The sequence below is a fragment of the Primulina eburnea genome, chromosome 2 (genome assembly GCF_022965805.1).
Source record: "Primulina eburnea isolate SZY01 chromosome 2, ASM2296580v1, whole genome shotgun sequence".
Classification (NCBI taxonomy): Eukaryota; Viridiplantae; Streptophyta; class Magnoliopsida; order Lamiales; family Gesneriaceae; genus Primulina; species Primulina eburnea.
In genome coordinates this window covers 40,541,850-40,569,655 of record NC_133102.1, presented here as the reverse complement: position 1 = coordinate 40,569,655, position 27,806 = coordinate 40,541,850, and the positions used below count along the sequence as shown (strand labels likewise).

The 27,806-nt window shown below is 32.9% G+C and overlaps 1 protein-coding gene across 1 annotated transcript; it reads left to right on the top strand.

Annotated features, from left to right (window-relative positions):
* Positions 1-14,831: 14,831 nt before the first annotated feature.
* LOC140823184 (proline--tRNA ligase, cytoplasmic) lies at positions 14,832-26,589 on the top strand. Its single transcript, XM_073184374.1, has 13 exons — positions 14,832-14,968; positions 15,955-16,021; positions 16,156-16,241; positions 16,773-16,865; positions 17,365-17,481; positions 22,891-23,078; positions 23,413-23,479; positions 24,216-24,338; positions 24,453-24,605; positions 24,803-25,087; positions 25,273-25,491; positions 26,102-26,195; positions 26,363-26,589. The coding sequence occupies exons 2-13, from the start codon at positions 15,988-15,990 to the stop codon at positions 26,425-26,427; spliced, it is 1,524 nt and encodes a 507-aa protein (XP_073040475.1). The 5' UTR covers positions 14,832-14,968; positions 15,955-15,987; the 3' UTR covers positions 26,428-26,589.
* Positions 26,590-27,806: the final 1,217 nt, after the last annotated feature.

The following is a 27,806-nucleotide window of genomic DNA, read 5'->3' as shown; positions in this document are numbered from 1 at the left end:
GAATTGGTTGACCTTCCTCCGGGAACTAAACCATTAGGATGCAAGTGGATTCTTAAAATAAAATACAAGACCGATGGATCTATTGAAAAATATAAGGCTATATTACTAGCCAAAGGATATATACAAATTGAAGGTCTTGATTATTTTGATACATACTCGCCAGTGACGAGAATAACATATATTCGTGTATTGATAGCAATTGCAGCTTTACACAATCTAGAAATACATCAAATGGATGTGAAAACGGCATTCCTCAATGGAGAACTTGAGGAAGAAATATATATGGAACAACCCGAAGGGTATATGGTTCCTGGACAAGAGAAAAAAGTGTGTAGACTCGTTAAGTCATTATATGGGCTTAAACAAGCGCCAAAACAATGGCATGAAAAATTCGACAAAACTATGTTGTCAAATGACTTCAAAATTAACGAATGTGATAAATGTATTTACATCAAAGGCACACCTGAAGCATATGTAATGGTATGCTTGTACGTCGATGATATGTTAATTGTGGGAAGCAATATTAATATCATCAAGAATACTAAAAATATGTTAATGAAAAACTTCGATATGAAAGATATGGGAGAAGTAGATGTCATTTTGGGAATAAAAGTCACCAAAACATCGGAAGGACGTGTTTTGTCGCAATCTCACTATATTGAGAAAATATTGGAAAAATATAATGTGAATGATATGTCCTTGATCAAAACACCCGTAGATCCAAGTTTGCATCTTTCCAAAAATAAAGTTGAACCCATATCTCAATTAGAGTATTCGAAGATCATAGGCAGTCTGATGTATCTCATGAACTGCACTCGTCCAGATATTGCTTATGCAGTAAACAAACTCAGCAGATTTACAAGTAATCCTAGCAATGATCATTGGAAGGCATTAATAAGGGTACTTAAATATTTAAGATACACCTTAAACTATGGATTACAATATATGAGATATCCCGCTGTCCTAGAAGGTTATAGTGACGCAAATTGGATATCTGACACAAATGATTCAAAATCCACAAGTGGTTACGTATTTACCATTGGTGGTGGGGCTATATCATGGAAGTCTTCTAAGCAAACTTGCATTTCTCGATCCACGATGGAATCAGAATTTATAGCTTTAGACAAAGCTGGAGAAGAAGCCGAGTGGCTTCGAAATTTCTTAGAAGAAATCCCTTGTTGGAAAAAGCCAGTGTCCTCAATAATAATTCATTGTGATAGTCAATCAGAAATTGGAAGGGCACAAAACACAATATATAATGGTAAGTCTAGACAAATCCGTCGTAGACATAATACTATACGACAATTGATCTCTAATGGCATTATCTCCATTGATTATGTAAAATCAAAGGAGAATCTAGCGGATCCACTTACAAAAGGTATACCGAGAGATCAAATGAATTGTCTATCAAGAGGAATGAGATTAAAACCCAAAAATTAAATCTTGTAGTGGATACCCAACCTAGTTGACTGGAGATCCCAAGATCTAGGTTCAAAAAGGACAACTAAATTACAAGATTGGTAGAAACACCTTGGAGAAATCTCCTACCTATTCCTATGATAAGAGGTGTTGCCCACAAAGGGGTATGAGGCTAGGTTTTACCTTTAATGATTCCAAAGATACACTAATACGTGTGTTGGAGTATAGTGGGATACTCTCCTAGGAGATCACCTGCGTAAGTGCGAAGTGTGGCCGCTTCAATATGAAAAGCACTCGCGAAACCAAGAGGTGTCCATGGCCGAAATGGACCCAACAGTGAGAACATAATGAAATGTTAGAAATGTTATTGTGTGAATATAATTGTCTTGGTTTACACAAAACGACGAATAGTTCAATGCATCACGTCCACTAATTGCCAAGTAAATCCGATTATATCTTACTAAGGAAGGTTCAAAGCCAAAAGCTACCTATCCTGATGCAATAATATTTCTCTAGAACGCTATTTGTCGAGTTAGCATTGTCACATGCATTAATTTTCATTTATGTGGGGGATTGTTAGAAAAAATGAGTTTTGTACTCATTTAGAATCGATAAAATGTTTCGAACGAGTTACGTGGCGAACGAAATTATTTCTCGATTACCAATTAGGGTGAATGAGAAATTAATTGAGTTTCAATTTTGTCGAGTGAAAAGATTGAATCGAAAAAATTATATATATATATATATATATATATATATATATATATATATATATATATATATATATATATATATATATATATATATATATATTGAAATCACACGACCATGATTTCATGAAATCACTTGGCCGAAGGGCTAAGTGTTTGTAAGGTAATGTGTGTCTCTTCTTTTTTGAAAAAGTGCACCACTTCATTCAAGGTTTTTCATTTTCTATAAATAGCACATCCCTCATTTGCATTCATTGCTCATTTTTCTCTTCTTCCTTTTTCTCTCTAATTTAGTTCTATATGCGAATTTTAAGCACTAGCGCTTAAAGTTCAAATTTTCAAATATAAAATCTTGAGTTTGAATTTTCTAAGCTTATACGCTTAATTCGAACTTTAGAATTAAATTTGAGAGTTGTCTTCTAGTTTTGAGTTTTTTAAGCATTTGCGCTTACATCCAAGTTTTGCAAGATTTAAACTATTGGAATTGAATTTTTAAGTTTAACGCTTAGAATTCAAAATTAGAAAGTTTGCATACCATATTGATAGCGTTCTAAATATCTCAAGTTCGTGTGGCTTTAAAATTTGTAGTGCTACTATTTTAAAGCCGTAGTCGTTGTATCTTGCGAAACGAATTGCCAACAACCGTGAGCATCGGGGCGGGGCAATATCGTTTTAAGGAAAAAGAGTCAAACTCTTTCCTCGACTATTTTTCTCCTAGCCATTTGGTTCACCCATTTCTATCCCGAGATTTCCCAAGAAAAAAGAATATCATACCAACATCAGCTAACCTTTGGAGGTGGCGCATAAATAGAGGTATTCGTTTAGTATAAAAACCACATCAAAATCACTCCAAAAACTTCATATTTTGTTAGCATCTCTAGCAACAAGAAGCAACAAAATTCTGCTACGCTTCTTCAAGATTTTTTGAGCCAAAGTTTTGTCCATACGTCGTCCAGATTCACGCAAAAATCCTTGTTATTTTCAAGCCAAGCACACCAAACTAAAATCCTTGATAAAATTTTGTACACTTTTTTTTTTCAAGTGGACTTTTGTTTTAGACTTCATATTTTATATCGAGATAAAATATTTTTATATTTATATTTTAAAGTATGGTGTTTCTGAAGATATGATTAACGATTACTGATTTTTGCGCACTGAGTAATTATGAAATAAATGGCAGGGATATGTCCTAATTATTCTAGTTGTCAATACTGAATACAATATGACATTTAACCAAAATAATTAAACTTGCTGATTTTTAAGAATAAATATAAATCAATTTAGTTGTTATATAGTTGGGAAATATTATGGGTCAATTTTCTTCTCTCTTTTTTTTCCTATTGCTGCATGAATAACATATTTCTTTTCAGTGTTCATTATCTTCGAATCTAAGATTTATTATTATCATATTTTAAGATAGGTGATGGAGATATAGTTTGACGAATCCAAATAATATAGCATTATCCAAATTATTTTCAACGTGTGGTTTATTTTTTTCATTGGTTGCGGGTAATACTTAATTCCCATTATTTTATTTTCAATTGTAATTTTTTTATTATAATAATCAAAATGAAAATCACCCTTAGCCAATCAAGCAAATTTTCCTTAGAACTAGTACACCGACACACGTATTACATGCTTGTAAATTATTTTTTGTAATTCATTTGATTTATATTTAAATGAGGATCAAAATATAATTATAAAAATAGTAAAGGATTGAACTGTGATTTTGGTATATAAATTGAAAAATAAAAAAAATAATCTCAGTAAAAATTGAACATATAACCTAAACCCCAAGAAACAATGACTCTATCCACTGAACTACATATAACTTGCATTAAAATTTTAACATTTTATTGATATATATAATTATTAAAACAGATTATGATACCAAAATTAGTTACTATAAGTGTCTCAAACTTAATAAAATAACACAGGTAGCATAGATGTGTCAGACGTCGGACTTATGCCCGAAACGCTAAGTTGCTTTATATAGTGGAATTTCTCGATTGAAATATTAAAAATTCAATAAATATTTTTATAAAAATAATTACATTTCTCATCATACATGTTCTGGTTTTTTGCAGTTTTAATTGTTGTTAGATTTTAATCATACAGTTTTTTTAAGAAAAAATTGAATTTTTTTCCGATGCAAATTGACATTGTTACATTTACATATAAATAAAATTATACAAATTCTTCGATAAAAATGACTAAATTTATCTTTAAGATCAATGGATTATAAATCAATTGACAAAAACTTGTGTGAGACAGTCTCACATGTCTTATTTTATGAGACGGATCTCTTATTTGGGTCATCTATGAAAAAATATTATTTTTTATTGTGAATATCGGTAGGGTGGACGCGTCTCAAAGATAAAGATTCGTGAGATCATCTCACAATAGATCTATTATGTAATTGATTGTTAAAAGAATTTTTGTTGAATGGATTTCAAATTCAGTTTTTTTCTAGTCCATAAAAATATAATATCATTTATGATAAATTTTAAATATATCCAAAATACATATAATTTCTCATTATTTTTTAAAATCATTTTAAAGTAAATTAGGACATATTTACTCATGATCGTATACGTGGCAAGCGGAGCAAGGTGCTAGGTGAGTCCCTTTCGTTTTATCTTTTAGGCTACGTGTTGGCCTGTAGAATATCACGCCATTATCCGCATATATTCTATAATTAATTCCTATCGAAATCGTGCCAAAGTATTATCGCAGAAGAAGAGAGAAAATGGCGACTTCTTCGGAGGAGGAGGTTATTGTGGATGGCGAACTCGTGGAGCCGCAGCAGGTTAAAGAACCTGGATTCACTACTTCCAAAAGCCTCAAGGTAATTAATTTGTATCTGGACCCTCACCCTCCCTTTGTAGAAATCGATGGACTTAGAGAACTGTGTGTTAATTCGTTCTGGTGTTGAATGATGAAGGAAGAAGAGGAAGGGAAGAAGAAGGAAGAAGAGAAGAAGGGGGCGGAGAATCTGAAATCCTCACTGATCATATCGGGAGTGGTGATAGCAGTAATCGGAGCGATATTTGCTGTGGCCAAGAAGATCAAAGAAGCATGAATCAGCCTGTAATTCCACGATGGAAAATGTAATCGCTGTATCTTCTGCCGGCCCCCTTTTTTTGATTTGTATAACTAGAAAGACTCGACTTTCTTGCAGTGTTCTTTTCAATTTCATCCTTACTGTGTTCTTCGGATGCTATGGATCTGAGTTTCGAACAAAATTCATACGAGGCCCCGTATATGTTGGTGAATAACAAAATGAAAATCACAAAACATTGCTTTTTTAATTATAAAAATATTTTTGTAGGATAATTGTTTAAATGTAGGTTAGTTTTTAAAAACATATTTTATATTTTTCGTGTATTTTTGTAAGATATATTTTATGAAAACGTTTTGTATACTTCTAGTTATTAATTTTGTTATATATGTCCACATATATTTGGTGATTTTGGGCAAATATTAAGTGTTTGTTTTGTTGAAATTTTTGGGGTCATAAATGTGATGGTAAGTGTTTGTATGTCATTAATTAAATAAGTCTTTAAACATGATGGTCTAATTTAGAGTAAGAATTGATTTGATGGTTTAAATATTATGATATTATCGGATGGATATCATATATATATTTATGGTTTGTTGAGATGTCAAATTAGAAATGATAAAAGTAACTTTTTTAATTATAAAACAAGGGTTATGATCACAACCTGCAGAATAACATTTCAACTTTTGTACCTCATAAATAAAACTTTTTGTCATAAAGATAATCTGCAGATTGAAGGTCATCATCGAGAAAATTGACTGGAAAATCATGGATTCGAGTACGTTTCCATAATTATGATTATTATATATGTTGTTTCTTGATAATCGAATAGCATTTGAGGATTGTGTGTTGAGATATGCAATCGGATTGTTTTCTTTATTGGGTATCAGAACCAGGGATGGCAACCTTTCCCACGGGTTTGGGGCCTCACGAGGAAAACCTGAAACGGGGATGGGGATTCTCGATTTTTTCGGGTTTGGGTTCGGGTCGGGTTCAGGTATTTTTTTAAATCTCCGATATAATTTGAGGTGAATATGAGATTACTATCCTCATCCTCGAAATCCCCGAATCCACCTCGAAAATAATAAAATAATAGTATTATTAATATTAATAATATAATAATAAGATTATTAATATTTTAGTTAATAATCTTATTATTATTAATATAGATATTGATATTAATATTATCTCTAATACTAAGAGATAATAATAAGTTTTGGTTTGAGAAAATCTCCGAATTTGTCATCGTCTTGTTATATTAATATTTTTGAAACGGAGATGAGAAGTTGATCTCCAAAGTTTCGGATTTGGGGATTTCCTGAACCCGAAAAATCGAGGATTGGAGCGGGTATAGGGTGGGGATGGAATTTGGAGTTGGGGATGGAGATGGCAAACCCGTCCCCGCCCTAGGTCATTGCCATCCCTAATCAGAACAATCTATTTCAAGTTATTAAGAAAATATTCTGCCTTTAATTAATTATTAGGAAAGGTTTCGTCTCGGTAATTGTATAAAATCTATCGTAGTTTATAGCTGGATTCTTTATAAAAAAAAGTTTCGAATTATGAATTTTGAATGCGATTATTCTGATGGATTCTACCGAAACGGTGATATGTGATAAGTTAAACTATTATTATTATTTTTGCTTTCCTCCAACATGTAAATTGATTCGGTGCCGTCAGTCAAATGACATGTCTGGTGGAATATTTTGGATATATTCATTATTATCGGTTAATGACATTATTAGCGATAACAAAATTTGCTTTTGTTTTCCTTCCAAATGTTACGTTTGAATCGGTGCCAAGTCTGTTTTGTTCCCATAATTTCATGATTTCAAGTTTTGATTTTTCGGTCCAATCGATATGTTTCATTGAGAGTATTTCACGTTCTATTTTTGCATTAAGGATCTTATGATGATTTATGGGTTTCTATTAGAACAATAAAAAAATATTCCAAACTTGTTGAAATCGGTGGGTCGGTCAATGCAATTTCAGACTTTGAAATTATACTTTGAATTAACCACCATTATTTTGTCACAAGTTTCTTAAAATGTATTGTTTAATCGCTTGGGTAATTATTTCACGGTATTTGATTAAATTTTATTTTTCGGTCGAATTTCTTGGTTCTATGATATTTAATATTTTGGATTAAATTAGATTTCAATTATATGTCACCAAAGTGATTTACTATAATTGTAACTTAATTTTTTTTATTTGAAGTATTAAGATATTTTTTTAAGTTTTTTAAATAATGTGTAAATGAGTATATATATGTAGGAGTGTTGATCGCGGCTCAAAGGAAGATTTATTCTTGACAAAATGATTCGTTTGCTTGTGATAATAAACATGTAACAATTATAAAGTTTTATTAGTTTATTTTTCCTTGAAAATATTGAATTTATCCAAAGATAGGTTTCTTGTTGTAAAGATAGGTTTCTTGTTTGTTATGTATTATTGTTAATGTTTGATTATTACAATAAGAGTACCACTTGCAAATAATATTATTGTCCAAAGACTTGATATTGATGTTGCACTAGGTATCTTGAGATGAGAATTTCCATTTAATTTAATTATTTTTTAGATGAGCATGTTATTTATGTTATTATTATTATGTTCTTTTTTCAACAAAAGTTGCTAATATATCTACTAACCTAAGTTCATTATCGATCCTTAATGGGACAAATTTAAGGATTAGAAAGAAAATATTCTTATTGTTCTTGGTTGCATGGACCTAGACATTGCGATCAGGACAGATCACGGATTCTAGTTCCTTCGAACAGAGGGCTATATATGAGAGGTGAGCTCGCTCTATCCGTATGAGTCTTATGATCATTAAGGGCGGCATACATAAGGCTTTTAGAGGTGCGGTGTCAGACAAAAGTCACCAAAGCTAAGGAATATCTCGATGAAATTGAGGAAGCGCTTTGCGAAAAACGATAAGGCAGAAACAGACAATTCTGAAAAAGCTTGATTTCCATGAAGTATAAAGTCGAGGGAAATATTCGAGAACATATTATGGAACTGTCCCACCTTGCATCGCAGTTGAAGGCACTTGATCTTGAGTTGTCTGAAGACGTGCTTGTTCATCTAGTGCCGATTTCTCTTCCAAACCAATTTAGTTAGTTCAAGATCAGTTATAACTGTCAAAAGGAGAAATGGTCTCTTAATGAGCTCATTTCATATTGTGTTCAAGAGGAAGAGAGATTGAAGCAAGACAAGACTAAAAAGTATCCATTATGCAAGAACCTCTAAAGATAAAGGTAAGAAAAGAATGAATGAGGTTGCTAAAGGTCCATATACAAAGAATAACAACCAAGATAATGACAAGAAATATTGTTTCTGCTGTAATAAGGATGATCATGTCAAGAAATATTGTCCTAAGTACCATGCATGGTGTGTAAAGAAAAGGTTGCTTGAGCTGCCGAAAGCCAAGTGATGTTGAAAGATGCATTTATGTAGGTGATGGCTAGTCAGTCGAAGTGGAAGCAATAGGGAATTTCAGATTGTTGTTAAGTACTGGTTATTTTTAGACATAATAAATACTTTTGTTGTACCGTCATTTAGACGGAATTTGGTTTCTGTTTCTAGCTTGAACAGATATGGTTATTGTTGTTATTTTGGAAACAATATGTTAGGTTATCTATTCTGATGTTGTTGGAACTAGGTTTACTTATAATTTATTCTTGATAAAAATGCTTCTTTTATTGAAGCCCTAAATGTGGAATCACGTGGTACTAAGCGTAAATGTAATAATGAAAACTCTGGTGCATTATGGCACAAGAGATTAGGACACATCTCAACAAATAGAGTTGAATGACTTGTATCAGATGGAATTTTGAACTCCAATAATTTTACAGATTTAAATAATTATGTTGAATGCATCAAAGTCAAATAAACCAAAAGAAAGAAAGAGGATGCACATGGAACCACATAGGTATTGGAATTGATACATACAGATTTGTGGACCATTTCCAACACCTTCTTAGAATAGTCAACAATATTTTGTATCATTCATTGATGATTACTCTAGATACACATACTTAATTCTTATTCATGAAAAATCACAGACATTGTATGTTTTCAGACTGAAGTCGAGAATCAACTTGACAAAAGATTTAAGAAAGTCAGATTTGATCGTGGTGGTGAATACTACGGTAGGAATGATAGTTCAGGTGAACAACATCCAGGACCTTTTGCTCAATATCTAGAGGAATGTGGAATTGTTCTACAGTACACCATGCCAGACTCACCAAGCATGAATGGTGTAGCTGAACGAAGAAATAGGACTCTTAACGATATGGCAAGGAGTATGATCAGCCATTCAACTTTACCAAAGTCACTCTGGGGAGAAGCATTAAAAACAGTAGCATACATTCTAAACATACTACCAACCCAACTAAAGCAGCTATTAAAACAACTTATGAGCTTTGCACAGAGCGAGAGCCAAATCTAAAACATTGTAACATTTGAGTATGTCCAGCTGAGGCTAGACCATATCCACCACATGAAAAGAAACTGGACTACAGAATAGTCAGTGGCTACTTTATTGGGTATTTTGAGCGATCAAGGGGCTATAAATTTTATGATCCCAAAGTAAATAAAATATTTGAGACGGGAACTGCAGTATTTTTTGAGGATATTGAGTTTGGGGGAAGAATAAAGTAATATACTTTGTTTTCGAGGATGAATGTGTTCCAAATATTCTTCAAGAAAAAATGGTTCATATTCCTATCATTGATGCTGATAATGTTAAAGATTGTATTCCTCTCATTAATTAGGATATGATACAAGAACAACAAGACATTGTCAATCAAGTCCCAACCGAACAAACTCAACAACCTCAAGAACTAGCGTCTGAAGAACAAGTGTCTTTACAGAGGTCCACTAGAGAAAAGAAGAGCGCTATTCTGAATGATTACATGGTGCTACTCCAAGAACATTAGGAAAATGATGGTATGGCGGAGGATGATCCATTCAATGTTCGTCAAGCCATGCAAGATTCAAATTCTCAAAAGTGTGCCGATGCAATGAGTGAGGAGTATAAGTCAATGCAAGACAATAAAGTTTGGGAACTTGTCTCATTACCAGAAGGTGTGAAACTCATTGGTTGTAAGTGGATTTTCAAAATCAACGAGATTCAAAAGGTAATGTGGAAAGGTACAAAGCATGTCTTGTAGCTAAATGCTAAGTATATGATTGACTTTAAAGAGACCTTCTCTCCAGTTTCATCAAAAGACTCTTTTAGGACAATCATGACACTTGTCGCACACTTTGATATGGAACTTCATCAGATTGATGTCAAGCATCTTTTCTCAAATGGAGAAATTGAGGAAACAATCTATATGGTACAACCAGAACACTTTGTATTGGGAAATCTGAAGAATATGATTTGTAAACGTAAGAAGTTCTCTATGGGTTAAAGCAAGCTTCTTGTCAATGGTACCACAAGTTTCATCAAATAATTATCTCATTTGGTTTTGAGGTAAATTTAGTATATGATATATGTGTGTCATTAGTTCGGTGGGTGTAAGCATATATTCCTGGTTTTATATGTGGATGACATTTTACTTGCCACAAACAATATATCTATGTTGAATGATACCAAAAAATTTCTCTCTAGATATTTTGAAATGAAGATCTTGGTAACGCCTCATTTGTACTAGGAATCAAAATACACCGAGATCATTCTCGAGGGATTCTTGGATTATCGTAAAAGAGTTATATCGTTAAGGTGCTTAAAAGATTTGACATGCAAGGTTGTAAGCTAGGTAACACCCTGATCGCTATAGGAGACAAGTTTAGTATTAAACAGTGCCCTAAAGGAAGTCTCGAGATTCAAGAAATGCAAAAGATTCCCTATGCTTCAGCTATAGGAAGTCTTATGTATTCTCAATTATCTACGCGTCCAGATATTGCGTACATTGTTGGAATGTTGGGCAGATATTTAAGCAACCATGTAGTGGATGACTAGAAAACATCCAAACGTGTAATGAGATATCAAAAGAGATCTTGAGATCACATGCTCACATATAAGAGGTCGAATAATCTTGAGATAATGGGATATTCGGACTTCGATTTCGAGAGATGCCAAGATAGCATGAGATCCACTCCAGGCTATGTTTTCTATTGGCTGGCGGAGCTATCTCTTGTAGAAGTGCCAAACAAGCACTATCAACTTCTTCCACCAGGACATCTGAATTTATAGTGTGTTACGAGACATCTAATCATGCAATATGACTGAATAATTTTGTCACTAGGCTGCGTATTCTAGGAAAGGTTGAAATTGTTTTGTGACAATAGATCAGTTGTATTGTATTCCAACAATAGTAAGAGCCGAAAAAATCGAAGCACAATAGATCAGTTGTATTGTATTCCAACAATAATAAGAGCCGAAAGAATCGAAGCACATCAACATCAAGTTCCTTGTTTTGAAAGAAAGATTACAAAGTGGACATATTTTGATAGAACACATGGGCACAAACTCCATGATAGCAAATTCTTTTACGAAAGGTTTGCCAACCAATGTTTACCATGAGCATACTACTCGTATGGGTGTTATTCAGACTGATGAAGTCTAAATCTAGTGGGAGTTTGTACTATACATTTTATGTTTGGTTATGTTATTCAAACTTAAGTATTTGGATATTTCTGATCAGAAATAAAGTTCATTGTTTATTTTATACTTTTTCTGACTGAAGTTAAGGTTTTGATCTGACTTTGGTAAAGAAGGAAAAGTTGAAAACTGACATGAATATATCACTTTGCATGTAATTTTATTGACACACATTCATGATTGATCTATGTCGTTTGATTGTATTGATATGTGTGATCATTGATGGTTCAGTTGTGATAGATACAACAAAGACTGCATTCATCCTATGTCGATATAATTAATGGATGAGATTGTTTAAAAAGTCCTATGGTTGTGATGACAAAAGTTTTGAGCTCGTTAAGTTTACACATATGGCCCAGTGGGGGATTGTTGGAATTTTTGGGGTCATAAATGTAATTATAAATATTAATTTGTATGTCATCAATTAAATAAGTCGTAAACTTATGTGGTCTAATTTAGAATATGAATTGCCTCGAGGACTTAAATATCATGATATTATTGTGTGGATATCATATATAGTATTTATAGTTTGTTGAGGGGTCAAATTAGAAATATTAAAACTTGTTTAATTATAAAACAAGGGTTATGGTCTCAATCTGCAGAATAATGTTTCAAGTTTTGTATCCCATGAACAAACTTTCTGCCTTAAAGGTAATCTGCAAATTAAATATCATCAACGAAAATTGACTGCAAAAAAAATCATGACTTCGGTTACGCTTTCGCAATTATAATTATTATATATTTTGTTTCTGGAGAATCGAATAGTATATGAGAATTGTGTTTGAGATATGAAATCCATGGTCTTCTTTATGTTTTTTCATATATAAAAGTAATTTGATTCTTATCTAATCTGTAATTTTGAAATATGAATTTTGAAAAATTGAAATGGGAGTTGTTTTATAAAATGGACCAAGTAAGACATGAATATAAGATTTTCTAGGTAACGAACAACATTTTATCCAATGTGCTAGAGACATTCAGCATAAGCATTAGAGAATTTGCACTATATTAATATATAGTAAAATGAAAATAATTCATGGCATCAAATCTTTTAGGAAAAACTTAATAAATAATTCATTACACATGTAATTTTGATATGCTGCATACTCACTATTTTTCTTTCTGTGTCTACTAACGAGAAGATACTCATATATTGAATGTCAATTTGTATATGTTTTATCAAATCTAATAGATTAATGTCATTTTAATAGTTGACGCAATGAGTGAATAACTTAATAAAACTATATATATATATATATATATATATATATATATATATATATATATATATATATATATATATATAGAGGGTTGTTACCCTGCACCCAAGGGTGCAGGGTAACTCAGCTGTCGCCCACATGTGTATTTTCTTTTTTTTAAACAACTTTTAGCGACGGTTTGTCCGATTCCGTCGCTAATAGCGACGGAATCTTAAAAACCGTCGCTAAACGTCTAATTTTTTTAAAAAAAACCCGGACAGAGGGGAACAGAGGGACATTCACAAAATCGATTCTCCCGTCCAACCTACCGCCCACAACACAGAAAATTTTGAGAGAAACACAACACAGAAAAGTGAGGTTCAACTGAAGGCAAATCTGGAGATCTCGTGCAAGGTTTTTCCGTGCGCCTCAAATCCGAAGGTAACTCGATGTTGTCGGAAAATTTCTCACTCCCGGTAGAATTTGTGCGTGAATGTGTTAGAAAACCTCGGGTATAAAAATATGTGCGTGAATGTAAATCGAATTTGTTGGAAATAAAAATTTGGTTCGATGTATGTGTGAATGTAAGTGCGGCTCAAATAAAAATTTTTCCGTGCGCCTCAAAAGCACAGTTTGCTTGAAACCTCACAATTTTATGAATAAAAAAGAATTTAAAAGCTCGAGTTTCTCTCAAATTTTTCTGTGTTGTGGGGCGGTAGGTTGGACGGGAGAATCGATTTTGTGAACGCCCCTCTGTCCCCCTCTGTCCGGTTTTTTTTAAAAATTAGACGTTTAGCGACGGTGTGTTAAAATCCGTCGCTAGCGGCTACGGATTTGTAAAAACCGTCGCTAAACGTTGTTTTTTTTAAAAAAAAAGAAATGCACATGGCTCAGCTGTCGCCCACGGTTAGTTGAATCATAATTAGTTGAATCAAACTTAAATTGATTAGCTGTCAAATTAAAATTGGTCATTTCGGTTAAGTAACCATTATAAAAAATATATAAATAAAGTATATTATGCCTAGAAAAATTATAAGTAACAAAAATATGTCCAATATAAAAATATTTAAAAATAGTTTAAATTACATTTAAAATTTAATAAAAAAATTCAAAACTAAACTATTTAATTTGTTTAACCGAATTTTTCTTAGAAAAACCCAACCGATTTAATCGATATTTTATAAAATTAAAACCAAACTTTCGAATTAAATGAACAAATTTTTTATTAATTCAGCTCGACCAGTTATATAGATATGGAGGAATTTCTTGTACGCTATTATATATAGGCAAAAATTTGTGTGAGACGGTCTCACGGGTCGTATTTGTGAGATAGATCTCTTATTTGAGTCACCCATAAAAAAATATTACTTTTTATGCTAAGAGTATTACTTTTTATTGTGAATATGAGTAGGGTTGACCCGTCTCACATACTAAGATCCGTGAGACGGTCTCGTTTTTTTTTTTTAACAAAAAATACTTAATTCTATTGTTGAAAAAATATATATAAATGAGATATTAAGTTTAAAACATAAAATATATATATATATATATATTTTATGTTTTAAACTTAATATCTTAATATATATATATTACAAAAATGACTTTTTTCAATTATATGTTTTAAACTTAATATCTTAATATATATATATTACAAAAATGACTTATTTCTGTAATTGAAAATATATATATATAAGAGTGGGTTATTTTATGTTTTAAACTTAATATCTCATTTATATATATTTTTTCAACAATAGAATTAAGTATTTTTTGTTAAAAAAAAAAAACTTTCTGAACGCAATTGCCTAATACTATTTGAGTCAAACCAGTTGAAATGAAACCCGTTACAGGCAGTGCTAAGCGTAGATAGATACATATTAGGGTAAACGGACGATATTTGCGCCGCGCTTATTCTCCATTTCTTATCTTCCTTGAAGTGCGGTGGACACCGGTGTGGAGACAGTACTGACTGGTGATGATTATTTATTTCTTCACTATTTACTTGTTTTTATCAATTTTTTTTTCTGTTTGTATTGATGTATTTCAATTTCATCAAATTTTTGAATTTTTTCCTTGATGTGATGATGGTACATATAATTAATGGAGAAGTAATCGAGTTTTTTGATAAATCTGACGGGATTTGATTTGCCTGTCTCTGTTTTACTTTCGAACATTGCGATCTGTTTGAAAAGATGAGCATATTCCGAGATTAGTTGACGAGGGGGGACTGATTCAGTGGTTCTTTAAATTAACCGTTGTTTTTTTAGTTTAACTGGACGGATAATAGTTTTGCTAGAACGAATGATTTGATACACGGCCAATTATCCTCTCGGTCACCTGCAGCTTCCCCGGTACTGTTTTCTCTTATTTTTGCTTCCTTTTCCTTCATATCCCTCGTTTGTTTTTCATCCTTTCTCTCTTTTTCTTGGGTGCATTTCTTTGTAAATTTCAACGATTAGTTGTGGTTACTCACCTAGTCAATTACAAGTACCGAAAATTTCCGGGATATTCTATGATATGATCATGTTTAGTTTTCCCTTGAGCTAGTTGCAGCCTATTTTTTCCGTGTTTTTGGAATATATTAGAGACTGATTTGTTTTTTATCCTCTATTTTTTGTAGTGATAAGTTACTCCTCTTTGAGACTTGACATTTTTTTCTCTTTCCCCTTATATTTGTTGGAAATTATTGCAAAAAGGATGTTCTACTTTCACTTAATTTCATTAAATTGTGACTCCCCTTGTACCACAATGCTTCTGCGTCCTGGGATACCTTTGCACCTCGATGTGATTGCACATTCAATAATGATCAATGCCTTAGTGTCCACTGGATTCTACCCTTACTTTGTTTGACAATTCACATTCTGAGCATTTCTCAGCAAAGCTAGTTTGGTGTCATGTCATTGTATTGCAGTGAGAATGCATTTTACGCCAGCACCTTCATTATATTTGTATGTGCAGGTCATTTGCTTTGAATTTGGGTGATTTTCTGCCATGGCTGGTAAAGATGGCAACAGTTCTGCTTCCAGTATGTAATCTCAAGCACTTTCCTCGTCTCAGAGCCTCGTGTGCATTCCTTTTACTTTCTTTGCTCTCCTGTTTCTGTATGTATCTTACATTATCATGCATAGACACTTACTTATTCCATTACTCAATTCCCAGAAGGAAAGAAGAAGGAAGTGAAAAAAGAGACTGGGTTGGGCCTTTCCTACAAGAAAGATGAAAACTTCGGAGAGTGGTACTCTGAGGTATGGTTGAATGTGAATTCCGGTTTGATGATGCTGTTTCTGCATTGATTTTTTGGGATCCTAGCCTCTAGGTGTTAGGGAAGAAAATAAATGGAAACACAAAGAGTTACTACATGAAGGAATACAAAATTTACCTCAGTATTATTTATTAGTTACTCATTTGTCCCAATTATATAGGCTTCTACATTTAGTAGAATTTTTTCTTGTTTTACTAATTAACCCTGTTAACAAAGTTTTGGAAAATGTGCAACCATTTTTTTGAATGGATTAAATAAAGATAAAATATAAAGTTTGTTTGTAAACTTTGTTTTTCCAATGACTTTCTCGATCTGTGTGAAAGAGTAAACAAACCTATATATATATGGGATGAAGTGAGTATTTTGCTTTAATCTTGTTTGTCCATGCTACATTTTTTGTTTCATTATGCTTATTTGAGAAACATGAATCTACGTCATACTTTATTTAACCAATATGATAGAATTAGAAATATGATTCGTTCAATCTTGTCTTCCGTTCTCTTTATTTTTTCAGGTTGTTGTCAATGGTGAGTTGATTGAGTATTATGACATATCGGGATGTTATATTCTGCGTCCTTGGGCAATGTCTATTTGGGAGATCATGCAAGTAAGTATTAGGCAATATACACGCATGAAATTCCTCGAACAATGACAAACAAATCACTTGGTTGTTGGATTAGAGAGTTTCTTGCATAATGGTATCGACCAATATAGAAAAAATTATCCATATAAATTGGCTTTTATTAATTATATTATTGTAACTCACATCTTACATGCGACTATTTAAAAAATATGTATCATCTCTTAAACGACTATAAACTAAATTTATGTTTTTACTGACCTTCTATTGATTCATTTGTTGTTTGGCAATGAATTCTACACTTTTACCATCAGCGTTACAGGTTAGCTGATTGCTTGTATACTTCTGTTGGTAATTGGTAATTTTTTGGTATTCAGGCGACAACTCTATCAAAAAAATGCCATACTGCAAAGAAGTAGTTTTTTCTTACTGAACAAATATGTCTCCAGTTGACATTTTCTTATTTACTTTGGTCATTAGTCTATGTCTCTCTTGCTAATTTATTTGTCACCATCTAACTTTGCAGGCCTTCTTTGATACTGAAATCAAGAAAATGAAAATAAAAAATTGCTACTTCCCCCTGTTTGTTTCTTCTGGCGTCTTAGAAAAGGAGAAGGACCATATAGAGGGGTTTGCTCCTGAGGTTAGATTCTTATGCTGGTACATTTTTTAGATAGATAATGTCACGTCCCGAGACCGAGGCTAATGCTATTACATTGTATCACTATCACATAATTGCAAAACAACAAGTCTCGGACGTACAGAATTTACAAACCAGTTTATTTATTCATGAATAGAAAACATTGTCTTTACAATTCCGAAATAATAACATAATGTTTTATAGCATAGGAATGTAAAACATTAACGATGATGCAGAAGCATACAACTTGAAATAAACTGATAACGAAAATGAAAGTTAGACATTGGCAGCGGTCTGATATTCATTTTTATCAAAGAGAAATGAGTGATATGACCGTCACTCAGTAAGCATGGTAATTCCTCCCAACCTTTAAAATCAATTTTTTCAACAAAAGCAGTAATACAGATATATACAAAAATATTCTTAATTTTTTTCAGGAATAAACATGTATCAGAATTATGTACTAAACAAATTATAAATTTCATGACTAACTGATATCAGTACTCTCTTCTAGGGGTGGGCGTCGGGTCGGGTTTCACGTGTTCGGGTAGTACGCGTCGGGTACCCTGATATTTTCGGGTAGCACATTTATTACCCCGACCCGAACAGTAATCGGTGCTACCCGATGGTTCAGGTACCCGAAATTTTCGTGTATTTCAGGTACCCGAAATTTTTGTCAGATTTGTTCCTTGCGTTAGAATTTTGATTCATCCAGAAATGCTTGAATCATACTGTGCAGCAGAATTTTGAATCTATGGAAGCCAAACCAAACATATGCAGAAGGCAAAACCATCAATCTATACAAGTATACAACAATAAATATGTATCTTCTTTATCTCTCAATATATATTTGATGACATCTACAACAATAAAAAGTTGTAGGAAAAACATCAATCTAAATAAAACATATATTCAATCAAAGGCAAAACCACTTGAATTCATCATAGATAAAAAATCCATCACATATTAACCAATCCAATCATCTTCGAAAGTAAAACATCAACTTTTTCATATCATCAACAATAAATTAAAACAAGAAGTAAATCATCTTCCAACTTCCAAGCTAAAGCATCATCTGCCCAAATATATCATCTTCCAATTCAGGACTGACTCAAAGACTCAAAATTCAATCAAATCAAAGTACTTGAAATGTTATAATTTTATTAGTTTTCTAAGACAATCATTATTAAAGTAGATAAATATAAAGAATTTAAATTTCAAAAATTGACAATCATCGAATATAATGAATTAAAACTCTAAAAACTTACAGCAATCAATTGTTGATGTTTTTCATAATTATATATCAATTATGGTTGAATCCTTCCCTGAGTTTGTTAATTCTTTGTAAAAAAAAAGAGCAAAGAGATTAGTCATTACAGAATAAAACATAACCATTAAAAATAAATATAGAAAAGTAAAAGGAGAAAAAATATGTCTTTCTCAAGTATTTCGATTTCAGCCAAATCTTCCTCCACGCATATTGGCTTAGAATCTAACCTTAGCCAATTTTGGCTACATACCAAAGCTTGAACTATTCTAGGAGACAATGAACTTCTAAAAGCATCCAAAACACGACCACCTGTACTAAATGCTGATTCCGAAGCAACAGTGGAGACATGAATAGCTAAGATATCACGTGCCAATCGAGAAAGAATAGGAAATCTGGGAGAATTGACTTTCCACCACTGAAGGATGTCAAAATTTTCGTCATAATCCTCAGGATCCTCACCTAGATATTTCTCCAATTTTGACTTCACAGTTCACATATTCTTTTTTCCCACCAAGTTTGTATTTTCTAAACTCATCTTTCAAGTATGTTCGAGAAGTCATTGAATTATTAAATTGAGAATCTTTTGAAAATGATGTAGAACCTAATGCAGAACGTACCAGACTTCCTGGAGTTCTATGTGTCACTTTATAATCGAAAAAAATTTCTTGCATTCCACTCTTCACTTTTTCCTTCATCATGGTGCTCTTTGTGATATCATCATACATTGTATCAAATGAAAACTCAACAAACTCTAATTTGTGACGAGGATCAAGAATCACTGCATAATACTTCATGTTCATTTTTTCAATCGAACCCCAATACTTGTCCAACTTATCTTTCATTTTTCTTGACATTTCACTTAGTTCAAAATCATTGCTTACTAACCACTGTTTTAGAAGCATGTCAACGACACTTATTTCATGAAATATGATGTTCGAAGTGACATATAAAGAGCCAGAAATTGTCAAAGTGAGCTTGTAGAAGTGTCCAAAAAACTTGACCAACAAACTAGCCCTTTCCCAATCATATTTCGATGGAATCCCATCATACGGTGGTTTCAAGAGATCATTCACGTAGGCAAGATCTATATCGGCATATGAATCAAATGCTCTTTTCAAAGATATCGTTGACTCCAACATTAGATATGTTGAGTTCCATCTTGTAGGTACATCAAGACTTAACAATTTCTTTGTATCTATCTTTTCGATTTCAACATATTCACAAAATCTTTTATACCTTGCTGGTGAGTTTCGGATATACCTCACTGCTCCTCTAATTCAAGAGATAGCTAAATGTTCGTCTTTCCCTTTCAAACCATCCTGCACAATAAGGTTGACGATACATGCAATACATCGCATGTGTAAATATTTCCCCCATAAAATATTTGTTTTCCAATTGTCAAACCTTTTTTGCAAATATGTTATTGCACCATCATTTGATGAGGCATTATCAACTGTGATGTTAAAGATTTTATCAATTCTCCAATCAAGTAAACATTTTTCAACTGCTTTACCCACATCTTCACTCATGTCCAGAAATCGGACAAAAATTCAAAATTCTCTTTTGCAAAGTCCATTCATCATCAATGAAATGAGCAGTTAGACACATATAATTCACTTTTTGTGTTGATGTCCATGTGTCTGTAGTTATAGAAATTCTTGGACTATGTCGTTTCATAAAAGACATCAATTGCACTTTTTCATTCATGTACAAATTATAAACATCCTTGGTTGTTTTCCTTCGAGATGGAATGTTAAACATTGGACATGCAATTGACATGAAGTGTCTAAAATCTTTGTTCTCAACTGTTTTGAAAGGAAGTTCATCGATAATCAACCAATAAGTTAGTGCCTCTCTTAATTTGTTCTGATCAAATTTCCAAGTACCAATTTGTGCTTTTGTCGGATCATTTTTTGATGGTTGAAAAAAAATCCGAGCTTGATTAGTTGCAACTTCATGAGGTTTTTTTTTTTTTACAAGAAACAAGGTGATTCTGCAAAGGTCGAGTCCCATGTATTTTTGGATCTGCCTTAATCTCTCTACAACAATATTTGCACCTACCTTTTTGCACTTTGTCACTTTCACAATAGAATTTTTCAAAGTGTTCCCAATATTGTGATCTAGAGGTCATATCTTTCCTAGCTCTCTTTTTAGACTCGGGTTGCACTTCATCATTATCACCATCGTGATCTAAATTTTCCACAAAATCAGCATCATTGTTCTTGTTATCAGCTTCTTCTATTAGATGATCTATTACACTCTCCATCTACACAATAAATTTCTGAAATCCAAAATATTCAATAAGATAAGCCAAACAAGTAATTCACATATTCACAGATAAGCCAAACAAGTAATTCACATCATTGAATTTATTTGTTAACTCACAAGTAATTGCACATGAACAAATCCATTTACACGATAATAATTGCACATGAGCAAATCCATTGCACATGAACAAGTCCATATTCAATGAACAATTCGAGTAATTTACACGATAATAATTGTACTGGAATAAATTGAAACATGAACAATTGCACATTGACAGAAAAAAAACTTGGCGTGAGAATTGGTCCAATGAATCATATTTTCAGCAAACAAATATATTAAGTTGTAAATTGTATACACACATATTAAAGAGGGAACAAATCCATTTATTCACTCTCCAAATGCTGAAAAATAAAAACTTGAAGGCATATTGGAAACAAGCCAAACAAACTTGAACATCAATGCACTTACAGTTCATCACACCAGGCAAGCACAAATTGCTTCATAATCCTAAAGAGTGATTTCGGGAGGGAAGAGGGAAGAGGGAAGAGGGAAGAGCAAAGAATCCTAATTATCAGTTAATTCCCAACAACTAATAAATTAATAATATTTCATGCACCCCCAACAAATAATAATATTAGTTTTCGGGAAGAGCATATCAGTCCATGAACTGCTTCAGTTTTCGGGAGGGAAAGAGGGAAGAGCAACTGAAGCAGTTCATCACCCCCAACAAATAATAATATTTCACAATCCTAATAAAACTGAAGCATATCATTCCCACGTACCAGAAATCATTACACCTTGAACAAATGTATACTCACTGTTTTAGAAGAGGCGGCTGACTGGCTGAGGGTGACCGGCTGAGGCGCAGCGTCGGGAGGGAAGAGTTGAACAGCCGAAGAGTGATTTAGGGAAGGAATACTGAATAGGGAACAACGAAGAGTGATTTAGGGATTTTGTTTTTTTATTTCTTAATTTAAAATATAAAACAATATAAATATATGTATAATATATGTATATATGGAATTTCGGGTACCCGTTTTTTATTTTGGGTAGAAGACTACTACCCGAAACCAACCCGACATTTTAATATCGGGACCCGAACAAAAAATTGAGAAAAAAATCGACCCTATCGGGTAATAACCGGTCGGATCGGGTCGGGTACCTGATACCCGATCACAAACGCCCACCCTTGCTCTCTTCTGAAGGGTGAGACAAGTAATAAGAAATGTTCAGAATATATATATTCTCACCATTAGTTCACAAAGTTCCACTGCTTTGGAAATACAGATTTCAGAAATTTTAAACACATAATACATATATGTTGGTCGGTTTTAAAACATATATATCTTTTTAAAACATAAGCCCATTTATACAATTGTTCTTGAATAAGAAAAACATGTAAAATTATTAACTCAAAAATGGTTAGAACAATGTTTGGACAAAACTTCGGCTTGAAAACATTGAAAATGGAAGAAAAATATTCCCCTTCTTGTTGCTGCTGTGGCTCGAAAATTTGGAGTCTTTTGTGCGTGATAATATTTGATTTTTCTTAAGCTCATGTCACTATTTATGGTCTCCAAAGAGGTAAGCCGAAAGGTACTCATTATTGTCCTCTTTAAATTTAAATGCCCTAATTCTCTTTTATTTAGATGTTACAACTCCTAGCAGTTCAGCTTAATGAAACATCTTCCTTTCCCTTTTATTTTGAGTTTATGACTTGTAAACGACATATAAAGTGTGACAATTACTGGTGTAATTTCCCTTAATTTCCTTGTCGTTAATTTCCTTGCATGTTGATAACAATCAATTTCGGGTCTTCACGAATGTGCATTTTGTTTTGTGTTTTTTAACTTCAGTTTTGAAATGATTTACAGGTTGCATGGGTGACAAAATCTGGAAATTCTGAGCTTGAGATGCCCATTGCCATTCGTCCTACCAGTGAAACCGTCATGTATCCATACTTTTCCAAGTGGATTAGGGGACATCGTGATTTGCCTCTGAGGCTCAATCAGTGGTGTAACGTTGTTAGATGGGAATTTAGCAACCCCACTCCATTTATCAGGTGATTCTATGATGAGATGGTTTTTGGGTTTCTTCTTTTTTGATGTGGCCATCTGATAGTATTAACTTGTAATTTCATTTACAATAAAAAAAGTACTAACTTGTAATTATTTACATAACTTGCATCAACAGGTTATTTTAATTACTAATCCTTTTTCTTTAATATTATCTATGTATTGTACTTTGTATACATGTATATAGTACTTTGGTTATTATATTTTATGTACCAATAATTGAAGAAAAGATTTTTGAACAGCCAATATATCTTGTGAAGGCAACAAGGAAAAATAGGAATTTCGACCTGTACTTATTTTATATTGTTAAAAAAATTTCAGGAGTCGTGAGTTTCTTTGGCAGGAAGGTCACACTGCTTTTGCAACCAAAGAGGAGGCTGATACAGAGGTACTTTCATGTTAGCTTATGGATATGTAATGTCAATTACTATTTTTCTCTGTGTTTACATCAATTTGATACTTTTGATGCGTTCTGGCTTATGTTTTTGGAAATAATAAGACACATTTTTATTTTACTGGTGATGATGATTTGTAGTATTTCGAGTTTCAATAAATGTTCTACGAACAAATAAGAGGCGTTGTGTGCTTATCTTGACCACATATTTGAATTCATCCTTTTTCATGTTTCTGTACTAGTTTTTCTTTTACTATGTTATTGCTAGAATCAATCATTTATCACTTATGTAGGGTAATGGTTAAGAAGGAAATCCCCTCCCTTTATGGTAATCGGCGGCTTCGGAGAGGGTTTCGTGCCCCTTATATAGCATCCCTCCATCCCAAAAAAGTGTTGTGTTTTTCACATGTTTAAGCCACTGTCCCTGACGGGCCTGACCTGAGGTGTTTGACAACATATTAGCAAGTTGATGTTTGTCCTGCAGAGAAGTTGTGTGATATACCTTCGTGAAACGGCTATGCTTATGATGCTTTACTGGATTATTTCAGTTCAAAAAGCGTACATAAGTTGTCAACTTTTCTGTATGCTGCAGTTATTAATCAGTCAACTTCTTGGTTCAATGTTTTCGTTATTGTGTTCTTATTCCTAATATCGTTGATAAATTTTGTGAATTTGTTTGATCAGCAGAGATGATTTCTTGTTATAACCTAGCGTTTTTCACTTTGTACAGGTTCTTGATATTTTGGAACTCTATAGGCGTATATATGAAGAATTCTTGGCTGTTCCTGTTATTAAGGGCAAAAAGAGCGAGCATGAGAAGTTTGCTGGTGGGCTTTATACAACAACCGTTGAGGTTGTATATTACGGTGTCATTTTATGTTAATTTTGTCATTATATTTTGTTCTAAATGCCTGCGAAGAAACTTAATTTCCATGTTTCCCATGTGGTTCTGAATGTGCAATGACAGGCTTTTGTCCCAAACACTGGACGTGGTGTGCAAGCTGCAACTTCACACTGTCTGGGCCAGAATTTTGCGAAAATGTTTGAGATTAATTTTGAGAATGAAAAAGGAGAAAAGGCTATGGTCTGGCAGAATTCATGGGCATATACTACTAGATCGGTAAATTTTACTGTCATTTTTTTAATGTTCTTCAATTTTTCGATTCTGGCAAACTTTCATCACTGACTATTGCTCTTGCAATTTTTTTCATTTTCATCAAAATTTCATGATCTGGATTTTCCCGATTAAAATTTATGATTACACTTCACTTATTGTAATCTTTTGCTCGAATTCACATTCTTTCACATGTATGGCAGATAGGGGTGATGATAATGGTTCATGGTGATGATAAAGGCTTGGTGCTGCCTCCTAAAGTTGCATCTGTCCAAGTTATTGTAATCCCCGTGCCCTATAAGGATGCAAACACTCAGGGAATCATTGATGCATGTGCAGCCACTGTAAAATCCTTGGATGAATCTGGGATTCGCGCTGAAGCTGATTTTAGGGACAATTATTCACCTGGGTGGAAGTATTCTCATTGGGAAATGAAAGGTGTTCCTCTTAGGATTGAGATAGGACCAAAAGACTTTGCCAATAATCAGGTAACTAAATGTTGATTTGCAAATTTTTGGTTGTAATTTTTTGCTCTCTTGGCTGCTAACCTACAACAACAGAGATCTTTCTTAGCTAACAGTTCAAAGTTACATTATTTTCGGTTCATTACGTAGGTCTTTTATGATCTTTTATATTGTTCTTCTTCATATGATTTATTTTGTAATTGTATTAGGTGCGTGCTGTTCGACGTGACAATGCTGCAAAAATCGATATTCCTATGGCTAGTTTGGTCGAACAAGTGAAAGACCTTCTTGATAATATTCAACGAAGTCTTTTTGATGTTGCAAAGCAAAAACGAGATACCTGCCTTCAGGTTGCGCATACCTGGGAAGATTTCATAGAAGCACTAGGGCAGAAGAAGATGATTCTGGCTCCATGGTGTGATGAGGAGGTATAACATCTATTCCTTTTTTATTGGTCCTGTTGTGTTACCAGGATCCTTTCAGTCTGTTAACATGCTTAGTGAACCTATTTTACATGAGCTAGTACAAATCTGTGCATCATATCAGGGATCAGCAGCTGACGGGGAACGATAATTTCGACCATATAACTCAATCAAATTTAGATGCAGATTTTGGTTATGAAACCTCATATTTTGAAGGTTTTATAACCATTTTTCTGAAACAATAACGTTTCCCCACTGTACTAGTTTCTGCAACTTTCATTTAAAAATTTCTTATTTTCCTTCCAAAGTCCCCCAATTCCATGATAATTTAGTAGCCAATTTTGGGGTGTAGTGCATTGCTAATACATCTACACGTTCTCCAAATCAAGAATTCTGCTAGATAACACAGTATTGCACCTCAGAAATCTGGAAACATTTGTTAGGCATGAAATGCATATTATTTTATGTTTGAAATCTGATGTCATTAATGCATTCAACCGTAGTCTTTTTGGTTACTTATTTGTACAACCTTCTTGATTAATTCTAGTGGAACTATCTGAGCAAATGACTCATGCTGCATCTTTTGTAATATTGTGCTGAATGTTAAATTCTACAGGAGGTTGAGAAGGATGTGAAGGCCCGTACAAAGGGCGACATTGGTGCAGCCAAGTCACTGTGTTCTCCATTTGACCAGCCCGACCTCCCAGAAGGTAACGCATGCGATTGAAACTTTGTTGTGAATTGTTGTCACGTGAATCTGAACTAGAGATAAATGAATTTGCGCATGTGGAAGTATCTTGCTAACCATATCATGATTCATGAATCGCTAATCATGATTTGATAAGCAATCGAGTATCTAATTCCTTCTCATATGCAGGTACATTGTGCTTTGCCTCAGGGAAACCTGCCAAAAAGTGGACCTATTGGGGCCGTAGTTATTGAAACTGAACGTTTTGACTTGCCATTTCAGTCTAAATTAAGTTGCGTTGACGACGATTTATTCGAGATTTTGGTCATGGGATTTTGAAACATATTTCAGAATTTTTATATTATTGTTTTTAACAGAGTTCTACGGATTATATAAAACAAAGTAGTTTGGTTGAATGCCTACACACTCGACAATGACCTGTGTAGGTTTGTGACATTTCGAATGAAGAAGTTTTATTAAGAAATTGGTTTAAAAAGTAACCAGTATTTTTTCATTTTGATTGGGGTTTTATTACTAAGAAAGCTAAAATCAAGAACCCAAGAAATGTGGTATTTGGTCTTTCGAATGTAATTCCTCAATTGACCAAAAAAAAGATTCATTTATAACAATCATTATTTAATAAAAAATTAATTATCCATGAAGAGGTTACTTTTAAAAAGTTGATGGTAATAATAGTTACATGTCTTTGGTATAAGTGTATTTTATGGCGTGTATAATGGCTCGTCTTCAAATAAATACTGAAATCAATGAGCATGTAAATACTGAAATCAATGAGCATGTGGAAATAATTCTCTCTTCTCAAATTTAAAGGGTTCATTTTTTTTTCATTAAATATATAGTAAAATTTTTATGTTTAATATTATTTTAGTGATTTATTTATATTATTAAATGTATAAAGTACTTCAAATATTTTTTTAACTTAATAAAAATTGTTTAGTAAGTTTACTTTTTTAACAATTTTATTAATCTACGTGAAAATATATGTGGAGGAAGAGAGTATATTTTATGCTACAGTGAGTCATGAATTTGTGAATTAAGTGGATTGGGAATTATGTTAATATAAGAGGAAATTGCTCATAAATCCCTAAACCCAAACTTAACTTGTCCCTAGCTCCCTAGCCATCAAAAACTCTCTTTTAACTCCCTAAACCTATAAAATTGACAAAAATACCCTTATTCTCTATTTTTTTTAATTGATCCTCCGCGCTTCAAAAATGGTATCAGAGCATGGTTAATTTATTTCAAACACGAAAATTTTATTATTACTAGTAACTAAATGTATGAGAAGGAGAATTTCGAAAAAATTATGAATCTGAACTTTAGTTCGAGGAGAATAATTTACAAGAACTATTCCAATATTTTGGAATATACACAAGTTTATCTAACTATCGTTAGATATCAGAAACAGGAGAACAGAGGTATGTCCCAATGGTGACCACCAAGTTATGGTACAGATCTGATGGAAACATCAGACAAATGACGGTATATGTCATGTATCAAGAAATGAAAGGATTTAGGAATCTCCGAAATCATTTCAATCTCTATTCCAGAAACATTAGTTTCCGAATAGAGCTATTCAGATGTTCTATAAAGCATCTGAAACAATTCATTG